The 22,469-nt window shown below is 38.6% G+C and overlaps 2 protein-coding genes across 5 annotated transcripts in view; one reads left to right on the forward strand and one right to left on the reverse strand.

The window, feature by feature from the left end:
* The window catches only part of LOC128681023 (uncharacterized protein), a 39,215-nt gene that overhangs the window by 14,511 nt on the left and 2,235 nt on the right, over positions 1-22,469 (forward strand). For all 4 annotated transcript variants that reach the window (XM_053764531.1, XM_053764532.1, XM_053764533.2 and 1 more), the window contains 19 exons: positions 58-151; positions 753-889; positions 1,572-1,677; positions 2,064-2,176; positions 3,253-3,410; positions 3,726-3,915; positions 4,700-4,873; positions 5,281-5,362; positions 5,900-5,978; positions 6,844-7,087; positions 9,457-9,585; positions 10,921-11,089; positions 11,599-11,841; positions 12,288-12,429; positions 13,154-13,359; positions 14,742-14,848; positions 15,483-15,597; positions 21,693-21,886; positions 22,347-22,412. In XM_053764531.1, the coding sequence (XP_053620506.1) occupies positions 58-151; positions 753-889; positions 1,572-1,677; positions 2,064-2,176; positions 3,253-3,410; positions 3,726-3,915; positions 4,700-4,873; positions 5,281-5,362; positions 5,900-5,978; positions 6,844-7,087; positions 9,457-9,585; positions 10,921-11,089; positions 11,599-11,841; positions 12,288-12,429; positions 13,154-13,359; positions 14,742-14,848; positions 15,483-15,597; positions 21,693-21,886; positions 22,347-22,412 (2,748 nt within the window). The remainder of the gene's footprint in view (positions 1-57; positions 152-752; positions 890-1,571; positions 1,678-2,063; positions 2,177-3,252; positions 3,411-3,725; positions 3,916-4,699; positions 4,874-5,280; positions 5,363-5,899; positions 5,979-6,843; positions 7,088-9,456; positions 9,586-10,920; positions 11,090-11,598; positions 11,842-12,287; positions 12,430-13,153; positions 13,360-14,741; positions 14,849-15,482; positions 15,598-21,692; positions 21,887-22,346; positions 22,413-22,469) is intronic.
* On the reverse strand, positions 16,124-21,340 carry LOC128681024 (uncharacterized). The gene has a single exon (XM_053764536.2). The coding sequence runs from the start codon at positions 20,634-20,636 to the stop codon at positions 19,494-19,496; it is 1,143 nt and encodes a 380-aa protein (XP_053620511.1). The 5' UTR covers positions 20,637-21,340; the 3' UTR covers positions 16,124-19,493.

A 22,469-nucleotide genomic window follows, 5' to 3' on the forward strand; every position in this document is an offset into this window, starting at 1 on the left:
TTTACATATATTTACGATATAAAAACAGATACTAACACAACATCACAATAATTTCAGGTGGAGATCCAGAAGAGGCAAGGCTCGAAAGAGGCGGTCGAAGTTAAGAATGTGGAGCCTGAATTAGATGATGACAAGATCACTCTATCTTGGTGTGAGTTATTATTACCTTTTTACAAGATTTTATTTAGTTTCACCTGTTTAAAGTTAAATTTGACTGATCTTCACTAACAGTCGTTTGTCGCACGGAGTTGTTGTCTTTGGCTTCGTATTAAAAAAAAGATTTTTTTACGCGTTATAGTTGTTATCATAATCACAGATGTTTGTTTTTGTGGTTTTAAATTAAAATCAAATCAGTTATTCAGAAATTAGGCCTTCACTGGCACTTTTTCACGTCATATTCTAAATTAGGTTATCGTTTAGGTCAAGCAGTGCTTAATGTGGGCCGTTGAGTGTCGTCCATTTACTTATAACTTATATTGTAATAGCTGTAGCTGCTGTATCCACGGTGTTACCTCTGGTATTTTGCATAGTAACATCATCCACTTTATGAAGCGCCATTACATATTAAATCGCGCACTTTCGGGATAAAAAAACCTATATTCAAAGTTAACTAAATACCGTTTTCATTTAAAAAATTATTTCTTCTTTACACTCAAGCTGGCAGCCGTTTGAACGTGAAAAATTATAATTAGAAGTAACAAAAGTGCTCACAAACTTTGGCCTTAATAATATATGTGTGATTGTCGTTGCAGACGACAGCGACCTGAACCAGTATCTGGAGCTGCCGGAGCTGAACAGCGTGGTGCCGCTGAGCGAGGGGGCGTTTGCCCACGCGTGGGCCGGCTGTAGGGCTTCGCACGGGGTCTCCAGCGGACGCGTCTGCTATGAGGTACACACACATACTACACAGAAACGAGTACTTTAGGATGCCTTATTGCTTGGTCGAGTTCCGTCGTTGTGAGGTTCGTCAACAACAGTACAACGCAGATATTGTAAGTCTCGACGTACGTCAACACACGTCAAACCTATAGAAAACAACGGATATACAACGTGCTGGATCGTCGCAATTGTCTGAGACTGAGCTATGCTCTAAATTATTGACTTGAAGTACGTTATTAACATAGTGACGATAGTATTACTAACATTTATCATGGATTTTATTTGAAATTAGATGTTGCCCGGGGCTTCGCTCCCACAGGAATATTGAGATTAAATATAGCCTGTAGCAATATTGGACTATGTAACTTTTTAATGGTGAAAGAATTTTTGAAATCGGTTTGGTTCGGTAGTTTCGGAGATTACCCGCCTCAAACATACAAACTCGCAAACGCTTACCTCTTTGTAATAATTGTATAGATTTAATTTTTTTGATGAGATAGATGTAAATAACAAAGTGTCATTACGCACACAAACCTACACCCTTTCATAATATATTTATCTATATACGTATTTGTTATAAAATATAGTATCGTCGAGTTAGTATCCCATAACACAAGTGTCGAACTTACTTTGGGGCTGACTCAATCTGTGTGATTTGTCAAAATATATTTATTGATATAATTTGTGTGCAGGTCCGCGTGGGCGCCACGGCGACCACGACGGAGAGCGGCGACCAGGACAGCGTCGCCTGCGGGCTGCGGCTGGGCTGGTCCGACCTCGACTCCTCGCTGCATCTCGGTCAGTGCGTGCAACGTAGCCACTAACACGTTCCTAAATTTACTTTAGGAAATTGCACGAATATTTCGTTTATATTGAACAATAAGTACCGTGGAGATTATTTACTCTTTATAGATATTTGAAATAAATTAAAAACGTATTTATTAAGATCATGATCAAATTTATATATAAAAATTAAAAAACTAAATTACTTCATAATTTATTTGACGCCATCTCAAAAAAATTATAAGAGAAGACAGGTGACCTATATATATTTAGTCCGGATGATCAGCATTGTCATACAACGTGGCAATGCTGCCAGCCTTCTGCGCACATTACCTCAAAGCGACGAATTGCCGGAACTAGCATTTAGTTTGATATAATAAAAGCTTTTATTATCGTTGCAGGCGAGGGCGAATTCAGCTGGGGCTACGAGAGCAGCGGCCGCGCGGTGCACAACGCGGAGTTCAAGGAGTACGGCCGGCCGCTCGTCGAGAAGGACGTTGTCGGCGTCTATCTGGTATAACAATATTTTAGATTATACATATAATTAGTTTCTTGATCCATTTCAAGAACATTTTTTGTGCCCTAACACTTAAAATAGAATTTTAGAAAGCTTACATCCATTCATAATGTCAAACTTTAAGAGCATGTGAAGTGAAAATTGAATTTATTGTCTGAAAACATAAAACACTGTCAAAAATATCTTCTGTTTTGGCCTATCAGGGTTTTATGTCCCTTGGTCGCCTTGTACGGCATCCTTGTCAGTGTAGTGACACACAGTTCACAATCCTGTATTTTGTTTAGTATACTCATATGAATACATTTTGTGAGTTCCAGAGCATACAGGTAAATAATTATTCCGTATTTACCCTCGCGGGTTACGTGACGCGTGAGATCGCAAGCGGAATTACATTTAGATTAAGATTTGGTTGAAGCGGTCCTATTCTAGGGCGGGGAATCACACGTCGTAATCAAAAATGTTTATTTAATTTTCGCGCGTTTTCTGTTGACGTTGTAAGGCCGCGGTTCTGAAGATTCATATTATGTGATTTTACAACCGGTTTAACGCTTTTTGGGAATGTTATTGTTGCAATCAAATGTAAGGCTATGTTAATTTTAACTAAATTTATTAAAAATTATTCTACTACTAGTGCTATTAATTGAAGTAAAAAGTAAGAATTTATAATATCATTCGGAAATCATAGCTCAACAAAAAGAAAAAAATACCTGTTGAAAATCAACATTACACCGTCGGTGTAACTATTTCTCGATGTTCCTTTGTGCGTTTTATTTGTTTTGTTTCAGATTTTTTATTTATGTATTATTAGCTTTTACTCGCGGATTTGCTCGCGTGCATTTTCATCCCCCGATTATAGTCATTTGGGGGTTGATTTAAAAAATATACTTTATGTATTAATATTGATCGAAGTCTAGGAAAAATTGAAGCTAGAAGAGGGAAAGGAAAACCAATAAAGAGTAAAGCTCGTGTCGTATAGAGAGGTAAAATCTAGGACAGGTAACATAGTCGAATGGAAAATACTACATCGACATGAACCGCGTTCTCAAAGTGATTGATCCATTGTAACGTTGCAGGACCTGGAGTCGGACCCGTGCACAATGTCGTATACGGTAAACGGCGTGGAGCTGGGCGTGGCGTACGAGGTGGACAGAGCCTCGCTGGCCGGGAGGGTGCTGTTCCCGCACGTGCTCACCAAGAACCTCTGCTACCGCGTCAACTTCGGCAACGACAGGCGAGCTCTTGATTACTAGCTGCGTTACGCGTGCCCCTGCCCCTACCCCCACCCCTACCCTATGTGTTATTCTCAGGTTATATTATACCCGTGCACCGAATTTCGTAACAATCCGTCCAGTAGATTTTGCTCAAAGCCACAATTTCAGAACGATTAGAAATACCAAAACTGAATCTGTATTGGTCATTATTATGCCAGAAGGGCTTACCATGGCGTGTCGTGTCATTATTAAGAAATAAATAAATAAAAGATAGCTTCTACCAAAAGTATTAATTTATTCAGTAATTAACCTTAATTTAATTTTTAATTTTCCAGGTACAATATGCTGACTAGAACAAAAATCGTCCGCAACCGCGTGGAGATACCCGTAGAACAAGTTTTGGAGGAGAAGAGGAAGATTGAAGAGGAGCTGCAGAAGCAGAAAGAGGAAGCGGAGAGACGCGCTAGGGAGAGGCGGGAGGAGAGGGAGAGGCAGCGGCAGGAAAGGCAGAGGAAGAAGAGAGAGGTATTTAAAGTTTACGTCTGTTTTGATTTCTACACTAGTATTTTAAACTAGTTCCGCCCCCGTGTAATTTTCGGGATAAAAAGTACCCTGTGTTATTCCAGGTTATATTCTACCCATGTACCAATTTTCATAACAATCTGTGCTAAGATATTAACCCCACGGAAACAAAGCCCCGAGGTAAAAGCGAGTTATCTTTAAAAATAATAAATTGCGATTGATATCAATTAATCAATGCTGGCTGCAGTAGGCTGGCTGCTTGCGGAGAAAAGTAGTTGTAGTATAATAGCACTCTCTCTCATACTAATTATAAATATACGACTACCGTTAGATTGCTGTCTATAAAATGTGGCACCAATGTTGTCCTGTATTGTATATTTTGTACTCATGAAATATATTTTGTGAGTTTCAGAGCATACAGGTAGATAATTATTCCGTATTTACCCTCGCGGGTTACGTGACGCGTGAGATCGCAAGCGGAATTACATTGAAATATATTAAAATTCATTTAGAACAATAATTGTAATTAATATCTATAGAGAGAAAAGACGGATTGTCTAAATATTTTTTTTTATAAACACTCAGTGTTGCCAACTGGGAACACTGAGTGTTTATCAAACAATATTTTGAGCTCATAGCTAAGAGGACGCAGCGTTTTTATTTTGCACTGAAAACAGTAAATAAAATGTAATTCAATTACTGTAATTAATTGTAATTTTACAAAGTGTGTAGCGGATTTTTGTTTTGTGTATTATATTTGTAGATTACAATAAAATTAAAATTACAGGAGAGGGAGAAGGAAGAAAAAGAAAAGAAAGAGAGGGAAGCCAAGGAGCGCAAAGAGAGAGGGGAAGAGCCGATGGAGGAGGATAAAGAGCCAGATGATGCGGACAAGAGTAAAGATAATGAGGGAGACGGAGATAAGGAAGATGACGATGGAGATAAGGAAGAAGAACCCAAGGTAAAACTTGTCGAATTTCAATCCATACAAATATATAAATGCGAAAGTCTTGTCTGTCTTACTGTAACGCTTCCACGGCTAAACCGCTAAATCGAATCAAATATGCGGGCGATGCCGCGGGCACCATTATCATTGTATGTCAGCTAATAACATAACTTTTTGGAAACGCTGTTTTATTAACTGCATTTAAATTCAGTACAAAAAAGGCAGTGGTATATACATTTTAAAAGGATGTTTCTTTTTTTTAATAGTAGGTATGATTGTAAAAAAACTGCCGATTCTGATGACATACGAAATCTTCAGCAGTATCATGATTTTTAAAATATTCTACCCGAGCTAAACGGGACGCTAGGTTAGTGCAAAATATTTGGAAAAAATAAATGAGATAGATGCTAAAATGTTTCCAGGAGAACGGAGACAAGGCTAGCGCGGCCGCGGCGCCGGAAGTGGACGCGGAGGCGCACGCTGACGTCAAGCACGAGCCTGCGGGTATAACATATGTTCACTAGCCTTTGCCCGCGATTTCGCCCGCGTTAATTTTACACGGGAACAGTTATTTTTCCGGAATGAAAAGTGTGCTATGTCCTCATCCGTACTTCAAACTACATGAATGCAAAATTTCAAGAAGATTGGTTGAGTAGATAGAGCTTGTGTGTGCGTAAGTTTGTTACCTTTTACGAACGAACAAACAAACAAACATAGTTTTGCATTTACAATATTACTTAGGATGTAATATATTTTTTACATTACATTCTTTTTCTGTAAGAAGCCAAATAAAAATCAAATAACAGACTATTGAAAAAATCTTTCACATATTTAAACACCGTTTTTTTCTTACTAATGTTTACATATTAAAACTTCTACGTAAACATTTTACTATAATTTTAATTAAGCAATTAAAATCCCTTCGGCCGTCTACACAATCGGAGTTCCAATATATTTAAGGAATTATTAATTTATACTATTAATAATTATTTTTAGTTTTTTTAAATTATTATTTACATTGATATCAAATGTATATTCTAGACGAAGAAATGCAAGAAGTGACGGAGCAACAGGTCTTGAAAGGGCATGTGCTGGACAAAAGAATCAAATTTGTTATCCGGTAAGTCAAACTCAAGATAATATTATTATCTCTATTCGCGTGTAGTTGATGTCATTCGGGGCTGTGACGTCAGTAAAAAATAAATCTTGAATTTTGAATATTCAGCTCTGATTTTACAATTGACTGTTGCCTTTGGGAGTTCTATTTTATTTATATATTCAAACTTAATTTACCAAAACCCGCTTTTTGTACCATTTCGGTTTTAATGCTGAAAGTTTTATTTTACCTTTATTTTACATTTGCTAAAGTTATGTGTCTTTTTGTGGCTTTGTACGACATACGTTCTATGGCGAAACTACACGAACACATAAAGCGAAGTTTATCAATTTTATTTAATAACTGTGTTGTACAAAATTACATAAATTATGAACAAAAAATGGTGGTTTATTTGATCGAAAACTTATTTTAAATTCAGTATTTTTATTTTTTGTTTTGTTGCATTTTATGGCATCACCTTGCTATCTCTGTTTGGTTCAATAGTTGACTGGTAGAGAATGCCATATGGTGTTAAGTTCACCTTTTATAATTAATAATTTGTTCCTTAATATTTAGTGTTAGTAAACATATTTACATATTTTTTTAAGTGAAAACTTCTTTAGCGGCGTTGGTTACTTTTTGTGATGGGTAAAAAATGTTTAATTCGCGTCAGGACATGTGACTCTGATCGAAAATTTGTAAGACGTTAAAAATCTTATAACGTTAATATTCAAGTTTTCACTTCTGCTGGCGCTCCCGGAGTGCAACCCGTTTTTTTTTGTAATTGTGCGCAATAAAGTTTTAAAATAAATACATAAATAAAACTCTATGGTAAATTTTGCACAAAGAACTCATATTATAAGTAACATTGTATAACACTGGCCCGCAGCTACACGGTGGAGGAGGCGCTGGACGGGCCCGAGGCGTCGCTGCAGCCCGGGTACCAGCTCATTGCGCGCGCGCAGCTCAGCGCGGGCCCGCGTCGCCCGGCGCTACTCGAGCACTGCGAGGTGATCCTGATGGTGGGCATGCCGGGCGCGGGCAAGACGCAGTGGGCGCGGCGCCAGCTCACGCAGCGTCCGCAGCGCCGCTACAACATCCTCTCCACCGGCGCGCTCTTCGACAAGATGAAGGTAACTGCTGCTGCACCGACCACCACACGCACACCGCACACACACACACACACATCACATGGTTTGTATGACACGTGTGGAATTTGTTTACTATTATGAAGTATTCTAAATAATACAATTTCATATTGTCATATAAACATATATTTTTAGATCGAAATTTGCTATCGACACATTTTCGCGAAGCAATATATAATATGCAATAAATCAGGTTTGTATTTATAATATATCTTTGACACGTTGCGATTTTAATGCAATTGTTAAAAAGGCGCGCATGAACGTTCCATTCAGAAGCGAATAATCGTCTTAACCGATGATTATTTGCGCGAGTGAACCACTTGTCTGTTTTGTGTGTATTTCTACAACGAAATACTGCTTTCTGGCACTGAAATTTGGCAGGTTTGTATTGGATAGGCTGAAAGTTGACATGGATTTCCCGAAATTCCCGCAGTTTGAATCCGCTGGAATTTCGTGAAATCCATGCTTAGTGTGACAGCAAGATAAAGATATTATTAAATGTAAATGTCTGAAAATTGTCCAAACGAAACAAGTATCGTGGGAGATCAAGGATCAGAGTCTGAAACGAAACTCTAAAAACAATTGGAACATTCGTGGATTTCGGTAGAGAACTTTTTAAATCCTTGCTAATACAATGTTGCAGCACTTTAAAATATGACCACTATGTAAGTAAATTGAAAGTAGCTATAAAAATAATGGTAAGTTATTAATAAATAGAACTGTCAACAATGATCTCAGGTGAAGAAATTTGGACAGTTATTATGGATTTCTCGATAGCTCTCACAAATCTGCAAAGCATGATAAGATGACCATTTTTAAGATTCAATTTTGATACATATTTATCCAACATCCATACCTAAGCAAAGCTTAGGACAAAAACCGACTTTATGGTCACGACTTGACCAATCAATGGACTTTCATGAGAGAAGTAAATTAATTAGGGGATACATTACACGGATTAATGAAGACAAATCCACTTTACATTTTAATTTAACAATTTGATTACATTTACGCGATGTTTTCTTAAAAGGCAAGTTATTGTAGTAAAAACATATTTTTTAAAAATCACATGAGAGATATATGAAATTAGAATATGTTTTCAACAAACCATAAACGTATATAATGAAGAGAAAATATGCAGTGTATGCCGACGATCGATATGTGGATATTATTGGTTCAAATCTTAAAGGAATGTGCTTCGTGATAATTCCAATTTGCATGATAACAGTGGTATGTTCAGTGTGCATCGTGAAACCTAGAAGGTGGTAAGAAAGTATACATCACTACATCACATTGGCTTGGTTTCTACGGTTCTGTTGAGGTCAAATTGACAGGCTATCATACCAAAACGGGTTTGTAAACTTTAGGATCTACTCCGCATATGGATTAAAAAAATCTACGGATTATTATTCGGATTGGAATTGGCTTATAAGGATATTAAATCAGTATCTCCTCTGGCTAATTGATCCCAAAGATCTTTGCCTCCGAAACGAGAGAACGCCAGTCCCTGTTCTGTTCAAATAAAAAAACAAAATCAATCAATCGGTAAATATAAACAAATACGACCGAATTCGTCGAGCAACTCTTCAATTCGCCAGAATTTAGGTATAGTATATTGTGTCGGCTATACACTATCGCTGGCGGATTATGCAAACATTGGTTTTTCATTGCGATCAATTAAAGCTCTCATACAAACTAGGCAATAGATCTGAGTTCCGCGATAATGTGTAGCTGGCATTAGCCAAATGTTCTAAATAAACGCGGGCGAAATCGAGGGCAAAATGCTACATGTCTTTTATGAGACTTAACTTTATTATCAATTGATTTTATTTATACGATCATTCGCGCCTAAATTGAAAAACCAATATATATTTTTATATATTTATATTATTGATTATTGATAAGTTAATAAATTAGCGTAATTTTAATAATCAATTTTGTTAACGTCCCAAATTTTACTCAACTATATTACTATCGCAACATTTCAAAGAATTGAAAATAATCATTTTTTTTCTCTATACAACACACAAACACAACACACAAAACTAATAAAAAACCGTTCCTTTTCAGCAAATTTGAGGTTTGAGATGAGAGGATGCAATGTAACAATGATACTAATGATGACTGTGTTTTCAACAGGGGGAAATACAACCTTTTTATATAACAAAACAAAAACAATAATTAGCGATTCGCTCCGACAAATATACCGAGCTAAAATTTGATACCAGTGGACTTCGCCCGAAGAGGATAGTCGACAGCACTACGCTGGTATCATTCACCTTATAATAGTGTAAGCTAGCGTGTAAGTGTGAGGGGTGAAGGTTCGTATGTCTGTATGTCTGTCGTCGATTCAGGTGGATTGTTCGAGTTTCCGCTCGAGCTACGACGGCCGCTGGGACGCCATGGTGTCCAAGTGCGCTAAATGCGTGCTCAAATTGTTGGAAATCGCCAAAGGAAGACACCGCAACTTTATACTCGACCAGGTAAAAACCGTTTCTTTTTTTATTATTATTTAGATTGTTTTTTTTTTTTCGTTTCCGACCAGGCATATGTGACGTGTGACATGATGCGCGAGTTTAGAAAATTGATGATTGTTTTATGGGCGTCTTGGTTTTATAAAAGTAGCAAATGAAAAATTTTTTTTTGCAAACATTTCATTTTTGCCGTCTGTTTTTATCGTCGTTAGAGAGATCGTTCAACGCGTGAAAATTGATGATTTCCATTGAGGAGTTCTCTCGCCGGGAGCCGATCATGGGTGGCTTATCATAGTAATGCATCGTCATGGAAACTGAAGCGACGAGGACAATTCCAACTCTGTAGGACAGACGGAAGTGGGAGAGATTTAACTTGCAAGATTTGATTACAGACAGGCATCGTGACTGGTGAAACTAAATAAAAGCTTGTAAAAAAAATTCTTATCGATTATTGCTAATACTTGTATCAGATCTTATTCAAATCGTCTAAGGGCATCATTATAATTGGCATTAGGCGACTAATTAAGTAACTAAGTTCACTGGTATGTATGCGAATACATACCAGTGAACTTAACACCCTACCAGTTTACAAGTTTAGTATGACAAAAGTATGTAAAAAAAAAACAATTTTTTCTCCACTGGGTGTTAAATAAAGTAACAAAAATAAAGTAGATACTAGAAGTAACTAAACGATTTTGGCCCAACATTTATACAAAATAAAATTATATTATGTCATTATACGCATTATGGCTGATTGTCACATATACCTGGGTTTATTTTACAGGACAATCGAGATATTTCTCTATATTATATTTGTATGTTTGCTTGTCTGTAAAGAGTTGTCGTGTTTTGGATTTTCAAATGAAATATTTTGTAGAATTGATGTGAAAATTACTTACTTACGTCGTGTGCATTTTTCCTTTTTGTAATTTCAAAATATTACAAATTATTTTACTAGGTGCCTTGAAATTAATTTTGTTGTGTTTTGACATTTTTAATGGGAAATGGTCATATGACATGTATTAGTAATTTTAATCATATCTCGCAAAATTTTCGTTTGATGTTCATAATACGACTGATGTGCTTGGATGTTAAGACCCCATACTTGATATATCTTGTATAACTCCACTCCATGTCCCAAGGTACGTACTAGAACTTAAGTTAGCATTAAGTTAGGTTAATTTAAAACGCCGCACCGCTTCATAATTTATTTCTAGTTGGGTAAGTCGAGCGGTGCGCGCATCCAAATATACGACAAAAATACTGGATCACTATTGAGCTTGTTCTAGGATAAAGGATTTTATTAAACGCCAAATGTTTTGCTCCACATCGTACGGTATTTAGACCAACGTGTACCCGTCGGCTCAGAAACGGAAACTTCGAGAATTCTCCGGCTACAAGCGGATCGCAGTTGTCATAGTTACCGACGAGGAGACTTACAAGGAACGATACAAGAGGCGCGAAGAGGCAGACGGCAAGGAAGTGCCGGACGGGGCCATAGTGGACATGAAAGGTTGGTAGCGGCCGCGGACGCTGATTGGCTGCCGAGCTAGGGGGGGCGGGGGCGGCGGGGGAGAGGGCGACCACATATTCTGCTCTGGGCGGAGCCGGTGGTGCTTTTGGTTTAGCATTCGCGTTAAAAAGGTGATTTTGCAGAGTTGACTTCGTTTTGATATTATATTTATTTGATGATATTTGTCAGAAACGATATAACTTTTTAAAAATTAAATTAATTTTACTTTAAAATGTTTGTCATTTTCAAGGAATCCGTTAATTTTATCTCAAAAGAGATAACAAGCGGAAATAAATTATGAAGTGCCTATATACATATATATTTATTTACAATTTAATAATATAACAACAAAAACACGACCGGCCCGGATCAAATATGTGGTCGCTACAATTTCTGCCGACTGACGTCGTCGTAGCTCGCGGCCAACGAGTCTGTGGCGACGGCGCTACCTTCACTCGAGCGCCGACTCGACACTCACTTCACTCCTATAACGCCACGTTTATTTGCAGCCAACTTCACGCTGCCGCAGCCTTGCGCGTGGATAGACGAGGTCATCTACCCCGAGCTCGGGGAAGAGGAAGCGAAGAAGGTTATAGAAGAGTTCCATAAGGAAGCGAAGGCGGCCGGAGTGGTGAAAGAGAAGGAGAGGAGAGAGAGGGCTGACGCGCCTCCGGCCAAGAGGGCGAGGTCGGGGGAGAGGTCGAGGGAGAGGGATCATCGCGGCGGCAGGAGGGACGGGGGACGCGATCGGGGTGAGTAAACTTTATTGTGAGATTTTTCTGTTTCTTTTAGTTGGACCTCTTAGGCGTTATTTTCAAATTTAACTTTCATGATTATCCCATGAAAGTTAAATTTGAAATCCCATTATTAACACTAATCAGGAAAGTTAAATAAAAGCTAGTAAAAAATAGCTGATAGTTTATGAAACTAAAGTATAGTCCTACTTAAATTTTATTTGATAGGTCTATTAAAACTTCTGAATTACCCAGGACCTCCATAGCGGATGGGCGTGGTAATTCGCAATTTATGTTCTAAGATTCTTATTATTTCGCCGCAATTCCGCAAAATTTGCGTTTGGGGGTAGAAATTTGACTATATTCTTGCCCGATTTCATCAAAATCGGTCCAGCTGTTTAGCCGTGAAATCGAGATAGACAGACTTTTGCATTTATAATATAATATTATTATTCCTTCCACAGAGGACCGCTGGGGCAGCGGCGGCGGTCGCTGGGGCCCGGCCAACCGCGGCGGGGGCGGCGGCGGCGGGCGCTGGGGCCGCGAGCGCGGGCCGCCGCCCCCGCCCATGGGCCGCGACCGATGGGGGCCACCCACCGGACCCAGGTCTGTAACGCCCACTCTAAGCTATAATAAACAATAGGATAGTTGCATATGTATAAAGTGAAACACGATTATGAAATGTCAATAATAGATCAGTTTTATTTGCAGTAATATTTTGTTCTGTTAGTTGTTGATTGACAGCCTAAAAGATTAAAAACTCCAACTTTGCGACGTCACTGTCATACAAGCCTCATATATTTTTAGTTGTGACAAAAGTATCAGTTTTAACTTGATGGCAATTTTGTCATTGAATACTCTGTGGTGAAACAACTACATTGACAAAATTCAGCTTTTTACTTGGTCGCAAACTTGCTTGACGTTGTTGTCACGAGACGTAGTGTTTTTATGCCCGCAAAATCGCGTCATCGGGAAAATATGAAATTTTCATGGAATAATGAACTTTTTTAAAGAATTTTGGTGGAATAAGCATAACAAAATTCGTGTGTATTGTAACATATTTCGTACAACTGTCGACTAGCGAAAGCGGTCCAATATTTAGACCGGAATGGATTGACACTAAGATTGTTCTAATATTGAATTTTTATGAAACAATAAACTTTTCAGAAGAAAATCAGTTTTGTTAGTAAATATGTTATACGCGAATTGTGTTATTCGCGTGTTTTAAAACATATTTCGTATAACTGTCGACTAGCCAATCGTTTGGCCCGGAATGGATCGACACGGCTCTAGATTATCCCGAGTTACAACAAACAATGTAAATCGACAGAGGCGGAGACTTCGGCGGCGGCCGCGACCGCGACAACTTCCGCGGGGGCCGCGGCGGGCCCGGAGGCCCGCGCGGCGCTCCCGGACTGCGGGGCCCGGGCGCCGGCGGGCCCGCGCTGGCCCCCGGGGACCGCTACCGCACGGACAGGCGGGCCGCGCCCCACCAGCCCGCCATGGACAAGAGGAACAACGGGCCCAACTCGCAAGGTGCGCTTTCCACTGGATTACCTAATACTTTATAAATAAATATATTAAGACAAATCACACAGATTGAGCTAACCCCAAACAAAGTAAGTTCTAGACTTGTGTTATGGGATACTAACTCAGCGATACTATATTTTATAACAAATACATATGTATATAGATAAATATCCAAGACCCATACTTTCTTCATGAAATATGTGTTCTCAGGATCTTATCGTTTCGCTTTTTCGTTCACTGAATTCCAAAACCATACCATTCGCCGTAAGGAGGTATTTCACCCCATTATCTAGACTGTTAACGCTCAGCTATAGTCCGTTTTTACGTAACTTTTTCCTGCGATGTACTAAACTATGGAATAAACTTCCCGCAACGGTGTTCCCTAAAAGTTTCGACATTAAGACCTTGTCTACCGCTTTCTCAATAATCCGTATTGTATTGTCCGTGTTATGGGCGTGTTGTGGTTTCTTACCATCAGGCAACACACTTGCTCATTTGGCCACTATGTTATAAAAATATAATTTAAAATAAAAAATACACATTTTCAATCCATCATAATATTTAAAGCATCAATTGTATTACTTGGACCTATTTGTAATTAACAAAGGCAAGAAAAAAGACGATAATAACAAACTTGCGTAATAAAATGAGATACATACAGTTTTCAGCTTAAGTATATCATACAAACGTTATATACAGAACACACGATATGGGTCAATAAAACATATGTACATGTACAAATGTATGGGTTTTTACCTAAAATAAATAACTATTATTATCATTATTATTATTAAAACGGCTTGCACTCGGGGAGCGCCGGCAGAAGTGAAAACTTAAATATTAACGTTATGCATTTTTGACGTCTTATGAATTTTCGATCAGGTCACGTGTACTGACGCGAGTTTAGCAATTTTTACCCATCGCTAAAAGTACACAACGCCGCTAAAAAAGTTTTCACTTCAAAAGTATTAACGCACTGTTCCGTTGTATATTAACTCTTGTCTCCAGTGAAGCGTCGCAGGCGTCCATAGGCTGCGGCGACCACTTATCATCCAGGAAGATTGCTTTGTTTGCCTGCTTGTTGTGTAAAAAAAATGTCTATAGTTGACGACCTCGGGGGCGCAGTGGTAAAGTCTCTGAACCGAGAGGTTCGATCCCCGGTCGAGTCATGATGGATAATGATCTTTTTCTGATTGGCCTGGGTCTTGGATGTTTATTTATTTATATAAAAGTTACAGAATATAGGATCGTCGAGTTAGTATCCCAAACACAAGTCTCGAACTTACTTTGGGGTTAGCTCAATCTATGTGATTTGTTTTAATATATTTATTTATTATTTATAGCTTTTTTTTGTCTACGGCGTAATGAAAGTATGTATTGTATGTCAGGCGGCAACATGGGCGGGGGCGGGGGCGGCTGGCAGCGCGGCGGCCGCGGGGGCTCCCGGAACATAGCCGTCGCGCCCGGCAGCAACCGGAACATGGCCGGGAATAAGGTGACTCATTTCTATCAAAATATATTATACTAGATATTGATTTTCAGATAAAATATAGCCTATTGCAATCTTGGATAATGTACCTTTCTAATGGTGAAAGAATTTTTGAAGTCAGTTCGGTAGTTTCGGAGATTACCCGCCTCAAACATACAAACTCACAAACCCTTACCTCTTTATAATAATAATATAGTTATACCTTAGGAAAACGTCTGTTACGTCTTGTCACACTATGGGACATGTTAATTATACACTTAGTTAACAAATAAATGAATATGAATTAAGATAAAAGATATTTTATTTGCAAAACAACGTGTAAATTGATACATGAAATCTTAAAACACTTAGACTCAACATGCCTTACCTTAGAATGGTGTGCAAATATAGTTTCAGCCGCTGCTACACATTAAGTAAAGAAAAAGTCAATTTAAACACGATAAACAAGAATGCTTCTGAATTTAAATCTCCATGTCCATAATTAAACTTTATCCGTCAAAAATTACTATGTTTTACTAAGGAAATAAATAATTTGTAGTGTGGGTAAATAGAAACGTCTAGTAGGAATAGTGATTGTGAAGCACGTGTGTACAATACGTGATATATATCATCCTAAGTTATTATTTTTTTAATTTGGCAGGATAACAACCAGAACTCTGGTCAGAACGCGAACCAGCAGCAGAACCAGCAGGCGGGCTGGAACCAGTGGGCCGGCGGCTGGGGCGGCTGGGGCAACTGGAACCAGAACCCGCAAGGTTCGTTATGTTCTGGTTCGGGTGATCTGAGGGCGAAATAAGAAATATTTATAGCTTTTTTTTTCTACGGCGTAATGAAAGTATGTATGTATTTCACCGAGTCTATTCCGAGTAAGACGCAGCGAACCAGTCGCATTGCGATTGTGGTAGCTATTATTATTAGCAAAGTTTTATCTATTTTGGCGGCCTCTAGACGTATGTGTCGAATGTATCTTGCCCGGTAAAAGTGTCGCTGCTATCGAATAACTTGGACAAGAAAATCGAACAATTTTCAATTTTGTCAAATATCCTCGTCATTCTATCATATTGCGCAATATAATTGACCTCCTTAGTCGTCTCGTACGACGGGATGGAAGAATATTCTCCCGTGTGTAATGTGTAACAATGAGTACACATCGTTCCTATTTTATGTATGGATTCGCCATTCGCTACGATGGCGAATACACAAACGCTCTATCGGATACTAAATATCAACTATTGTGGTGTGGCGTGTAGGGGTGGTAGCGGTGGTAATAAAACACAAGGCTTGAGGACAACCTCTCGGATAAGATTCCGATTCTATCTGCCTTTATTCATTATCACATATACTTATATATACTTAATACTACGTGATAGAAAGCTATCAACCTATCTGATGAATTACATACCTATCTGACAATTACTTATCTACATCTATACAGTAATGTTATCTCCACAATAATGTGACGTACGTGACATCACACCACATCACCCTTCCTAATGAAAAAAAAAATATAAATTTAAATCTTAATATTTTTTTCATTACAATACAACTTAGTCCTATTTTTATGAATAACATCTAATTTTCCTTTACATTGAATAACAACATTTGGCGATTCATCTTTTACGACTACAAATGGTCCATCATAAATACAATCAAGCTTACTACCAGTCTCCTTTCTTACTAAAATTAAATCACCTTCCTTATAATTTAATGGATTTATATTTACATCATAACATTTTTTTCTCCTTATTTTACTAGTTATTACATTTTGTTTTGCCTCGGCTTGCGCTCTTTGCAACCGATACTTAAATTCTAAAGGATAATCATCAAAATTATACAATGGTTCAACAGTCTCACCTTGTAAATTACTTGGTAACTTGCATATTTTCCCAAAAACTAATTCGTAAGGCGTATATTTGGTTACAGTATTTACAGTTGTATTATATGAAAAACACCAATACGGAATCCAAGAACTCCATGCTGATGTATTATTATTCGTCTGTATTCGCAAATATGCACCTAAAGTTTTATGAACATTCTCTAACGATCCTATGCTCTCATGATGATACGCAGTTGATACCGTTTTACTAATCCCTAAAATGTTACATAGCTCTACCATAACTTTCGAAATAAATTCGGAACCCCTATCTGTAGCAATGATTTTTGGTACCCCATATCTCAAAATAAAATTTTCTGCCATCGCCCTTGCAACCTCCTTTGCAGATTTATTTTTTAAAGGATAAGCCTCTACAAACTTTGTAAGCTCACACTGTAGAGTCAATATGTATACGTTCCCATAGTCATCCCTATCAAGAGGTCCTACTAAATCTAGGTAGATTTTTTCAAAAGACGAAGTTGCGGTGGTTGTTATGGTCATCGGTTCCCTAACATTCCTATGATACTTTTGCTTTTGGCATTTTTTACACTTACGAACATAATTAATGACATCACGTTCTATTGATGGCCAATAAAAATACTTTTTTATATTATTCACCATTCTACGTATTCCTGTATGTCCACTCGTAGGCAGAACATGAAAATCATTCATAACAATCTTCTTCTCATCGTCGTCGTCTATTCTCCGCACACCCGATACTACACAAAATTTAAAATTCTTACTTAAAGTTTTACCGTTTTCCTTTAAATATTTCGCCATTTCCTTTATAATACGATTGTTGCAACAATTTTTTAATATCACCACTTCTTGTATGCCGTTTTCTAAACAAAATGTAACTATATCTTTCGACAACTCGTCTCGCGATGATGCCGATAAAGATTCATAGTTTAAATAAATACTCGAGTTTTCCGGCATATACATTAAATTGCGCGCCTTTGAAATTATTTTCTTACGAGAGCTCTCTAATAACTTTTCCCACTTATCTACACTTATTTGCAGAATTTCAACGTCATCTCCTTGTTTCTTAAGAACTTCTACGATACTAGGGTGATCAGTCCTACTAACCGCAGAGTCTTCCTCACAATTACTTGAACCTTCTAACTGTTTACATTGTGCTCGCGTCATCACAGATATGGTTTTCTCACGCATGGTCTTTAAATCTTCACTTGAAATTATAATCCTAGACAATGCATCCGCTAGCACATTTTCCTTCCCTTTCACATATTCCACAGTAAAATCGTACTCTTCCAAGCACAACCGAAACTTAGTCAACCTACTCGATGGATCCGTCATGTTAAATAAATACAAAAGAGGTCGATGATCTGTTTTTACGACAAATTTTCTCCCATATAAATATGGCCTAAAATATTTAACTGACCAAACAATAGCCAACAACTCTTTCTCTATTATAGGATAATTTAATTCACTTTTATTCAAAGCTCTACTAGCATAAGCAACAGGCTTTCCGTTCCCATTGCACAAGACACTACCTACAGCAAATCCTGAACTATCGGTCTGTAATATAAAAGTGTTGTTATCAGAAAAATCTGGATAATCTAAAACTGGAGGATTCATTAATGAGTTTTTTAGTAATAAAAATGACTTCTCGCATTCATCGGTCCAGTCAAACGTCGCATACCTTCCACACAGCTTATTCATTGGAAGAACTATCCTAGCAAAGTTTGGTATGAATTTTCTATAATAATTTGCAAATGCCACAAAACGCTTCACCTCATCTACACTATAACTACACGCCACCTCTTTTCACCGCTACGATCCGCCTTCTTTGGAACGATCAATACCGGACTAGACCACTCACTAACTGTTTCTTCAACTATACCATTTTCCAGCATCTCCTGCACCTGCCTATCCACCTCTTTTTTCTGCACATATGGTATTCTATATTGCTTCCTATAGACTGGAGCGGCATTTTCTTTCAACCTTATTGACTGTTCATACACGTTTGTGACCGTCAACCTATCTCCCGGTACATGAAATATATCTGGATACTTGGCACATATCTGTTCAATGCTCAATCGCTCTTCCTCATTCAAATACTCAAGTTTAAGCAAAGAAAATATTTCCTTAACACGTTTCACGCTCATTTCCGGTTCCGCGAAACAACAATAATCGTAATCTCTTAACGGATATACTTCCACGTCTGTCATACTGCAAACAACTTCTGAGGAAGTCGTATTCAATATCCTAATGGGTATTATCCCATTCCTAGGTCTAGCTATTACATTAGCCAAAAATACACCCTTCTGCAACTCTTTTCTCACGACCACACAATCGTCCGCTCTATTCACCGGAAAATATTTTACTACTTCACAACGCGGAGGTATATTCAATGAATAACTATAATACTTAAGGGGTATTGAAATCACGCTCCCTTCACGCTCCCTAAGCGTTAACTTGTTTTCTGAAAAATCTATAATACCGCTATATGTTTGTAAAAAATCTTGACCTATTATACCAACTGACTTACAGGGTAAATCATCGAAAACATAAAATTTATGCAAGAATGAATATTTTCCGCATACTAATTTTAAATTAACATAACCCATAGACCGTAAATTACCACCTACTCCATTAATTATTAACTCGTCCTTAACTAACTTATAACACATAGCACTTGATTTTAAGAAACCATTTTTTATGGCTGACAACGATGCCCCCGTGTCTACTAACCATTCCGAATTTATACTACCGACTACAAAGTTAACCCAGTTAATACTATTACAAGCTAAAATATGCTTAGTCTCGAAAAAACTGACTTCTGCTAGACTCGCAATACTTTGGCTTTGACATTGTGCCAGAGTCATGGCCGTCTGACGTATGATCAAAACACGCTACGTTTCTACGATTCTGCTGACCACGTCGACCGCGATATGTAGCATTCCTCACGTCACGACCTTGCGCACCGTTGCTAAAACCTACGTTAGCATTCTTGCTCCTTTGGAATGTACGTTCGACAGCTGTTTTCTGTTGTGCATGATTATTACGCGTATATGTATTGCCACGACCCCTATTACTACTTGAAAAATTATGTGGCCTATACTGACGTTGAAAAGTCATGACCTGTCCCGATGATGTACCATTTTCGTCTTCGGCTACCCTTATTGCGTCTTTTAACAACGTCAAGTTCCTTGCCGTAATAATGGTACCCAAACGTTGGTTGCGAAGTCCGTCTGAGAATTTTTTAACCGCGTATTTTTCATTCAAGGGCCGCAAGACTCTGTAGGCTTCTTGACTATCCCCTGCTTGAGAAATAGTCAAATCCACCATCAATCTCTCTATCTCTGCTCCGAAATCTGCAATAGACTTATTATCTTGCCTAGTACGAGCTAATTTAGCTTGTATCGCAACATCTGATTTTGCCGTTAGAAGATGCTTCTTCATATCAGCCAAAAGACTATCCACTGTCGCGTATTGTGAAGCTAACCGCATCCTAGCCCCCTGTGTTAGACGCGTGGTGAGCACGAACTTTATTAAGAGATCATTATCGAGCCCCTCTAACATAGAACTATACAAACTTATGGCTTCTATTAAATCTTGGGTAACAGTTTCATCACCGTTCATTTTCGGAAGCAAACTAACTGCCGTTTTTAACGAAAACTTTTCCAAATTTCGCGACTCCATCTTTGCTGGTACTTCAGTTTCGCGTTCAAACTTAATTGTTTTTACGTACAAGTCTTCTATTCTACTAATCAACAGTGTCAATTCGTCTGAAAATTTTGATACGCCCGATACTACATTTTTAAACTTGTCGTAAAGGGCCTTTGCTTGACTAAGCTTTGAGTCGAAGTTACTCCCCGTTCGTCTACTAGGTCCTAACTTAACAATAGATTCCCTAATAACCTTAAGTTGAACATAAATTGACGTTAACTCTATTTCCATTTATAACACAACAATGTTTACACTAATGTCTCTATTTTATATAGTTAACACAAGACCGCACAAAAAATATCACTTCCTTAATTATTATTGCCACTTACTGCTTGCTCATCAGGCTGTCTGCACCACTCGTTGCACTTCTCTCCGGTTCACTTCTTGTCTGATCCATTCAAGATGACATCTTCTGTACAAGTATATGATTCCACCCAATATACCAATAGCGAAACAGGTCGCTATGAACAGGACGGCCGCGCTTACCGCCGAAATATGTTCTTGTATCACCGATGCATCGTTAGACCCACCTGATGCGACTTGGGCTATGACTACCTCTTCCTTGGACGTACTTGTGCCCATGGTGTACTTCAGCAAAACTTTTCTGCGCTTAGTGGAGTCAAAATCTCACCGACGTCTCGACGATACTAACCAACAGCTACGCCATCCGTCCGAATGGCAGGGTCGCCATGTGGTGTGGCGTGTAGGGGTGGTAGCGGTGGTAAGAAAACACAAGGCTTGAGGACAACCTCTCGGATAAGATTCCGATTCTATCTGCCTTTATTCATTATCACATATACTTATATATACTTAATACTACGTGATAGAAAGCTATCAACCTATCTGATGAATTACATACCTATCTGACAATTACTTATCTACATCTATACAGTAATGTTATCTCCACAATAATGTGACGTACGTGACATCACACCACACTATTCCTATTAATTTATATTGTTCTCGATGACATCTTGACGACGATCTCCGTGGCCTCGTATTCTATAGCATATACATATATAGATAAACATCCAGGTCAATCTGAAAAAGATCATTTTCCGAAGGATTAAACCCGTCCGTGGTCATCACCGGCGGGTTCGATCCACGGTCAGGTCAACATGGAAAATGATATTTTTCAGATTGACCTGGATGTTTATCTATATATTTATATGCTATAGAATATAGTATCGTTTGAGTTAGTATCCCATAACACAAGTTTCGAACTTACTTTGGGGCTAAGTGATTTGTCCCTATATGTTTATTTATTTATCTCGAAACGTGTAACAGGCTGGGGCAACTGGGGTAACTGGGGCAACTGGAACGCGAACGCGAATGCCGGCCAATCCGGCACTCAGCAGGCGGGCAACAAGAACCAGAACCAGCAGCAGCAGCAGCAGCAGCAGCAGTGGCCCGCCAACTACACCGCGCAGCAGTGGTACCAGTGGCAGCAGTGGCAGCAGCAGCAGCAGCAGTGGAGCGGGGTGTGTGACGCTGTCCGCTGCCTTTAGGCTAATGGACGCGCTTTTTTTGTTTCATCAGCGGGGGGCATACACTTTGCCACCTGAACTGATCTGCATCGCAAATTCGTACCTATTTCTTGTATGAATGCGATTCATTTTAGGGTCCTAAATTGAACTGAGTTGCATTGGAGTCATTCCGTAAAAGTTGTTGGTAGGCCAGATGGTCTGGACGGTAAACCTAGATGTAGCCGTAACATAGCCGCGCCCCGGGCTTCGCTCCCGTGGTAACCCTATGTATTCTTCCAGGTTATATTCTACCTGTGTACTAAATTTCATAACAATCGGTCCAGTAGATTTTGAGTGAAAGAGTAACATACATACACACATATATCCTCCCTAACTTTGTCATTTCCAATATTAGTATTACATTTAGTAATAGGCTGTATATACATATAATAATAGTTCGGTGTATGATCTGCAGTACCAGCAGCAGGCGGGCGCGGGCAACGCCGCGGACGCGCAGCAGGCTTGGGCGCAGTATTACCAGGTGACCGCTGCTTTATTAGATTTTATTTATGTATTTTTTGTCGCATTTGTCAACAAT

The sequence above is a fragment of the Plodia interpunctella genome, chromosome 26, assembly GCF_027563975.2.
Source record: "Plodia interpunctella isolate USDA-ARS_2022_Savannah chromosome 26, ilPloInte3.2, whole genome shotgun sequence".
Classification (NCBI taxonomy): domain Eukaryota; kingdom Metazoa; phylum Arthropoda; class Insecta; order Lepidoptera; family Pyralidae; genus Plodia; species Plodia interpunctella.

Excerpts from the sequence above, each read along its gene's own strand:
- LOC128681024 (XM_053764536.2), bottom strand. The coding sequence starts at position 20,636 with ATGGAAATAGAGTTAACGTCAATTTATGTTCAACTTAAGGTTATTAGG.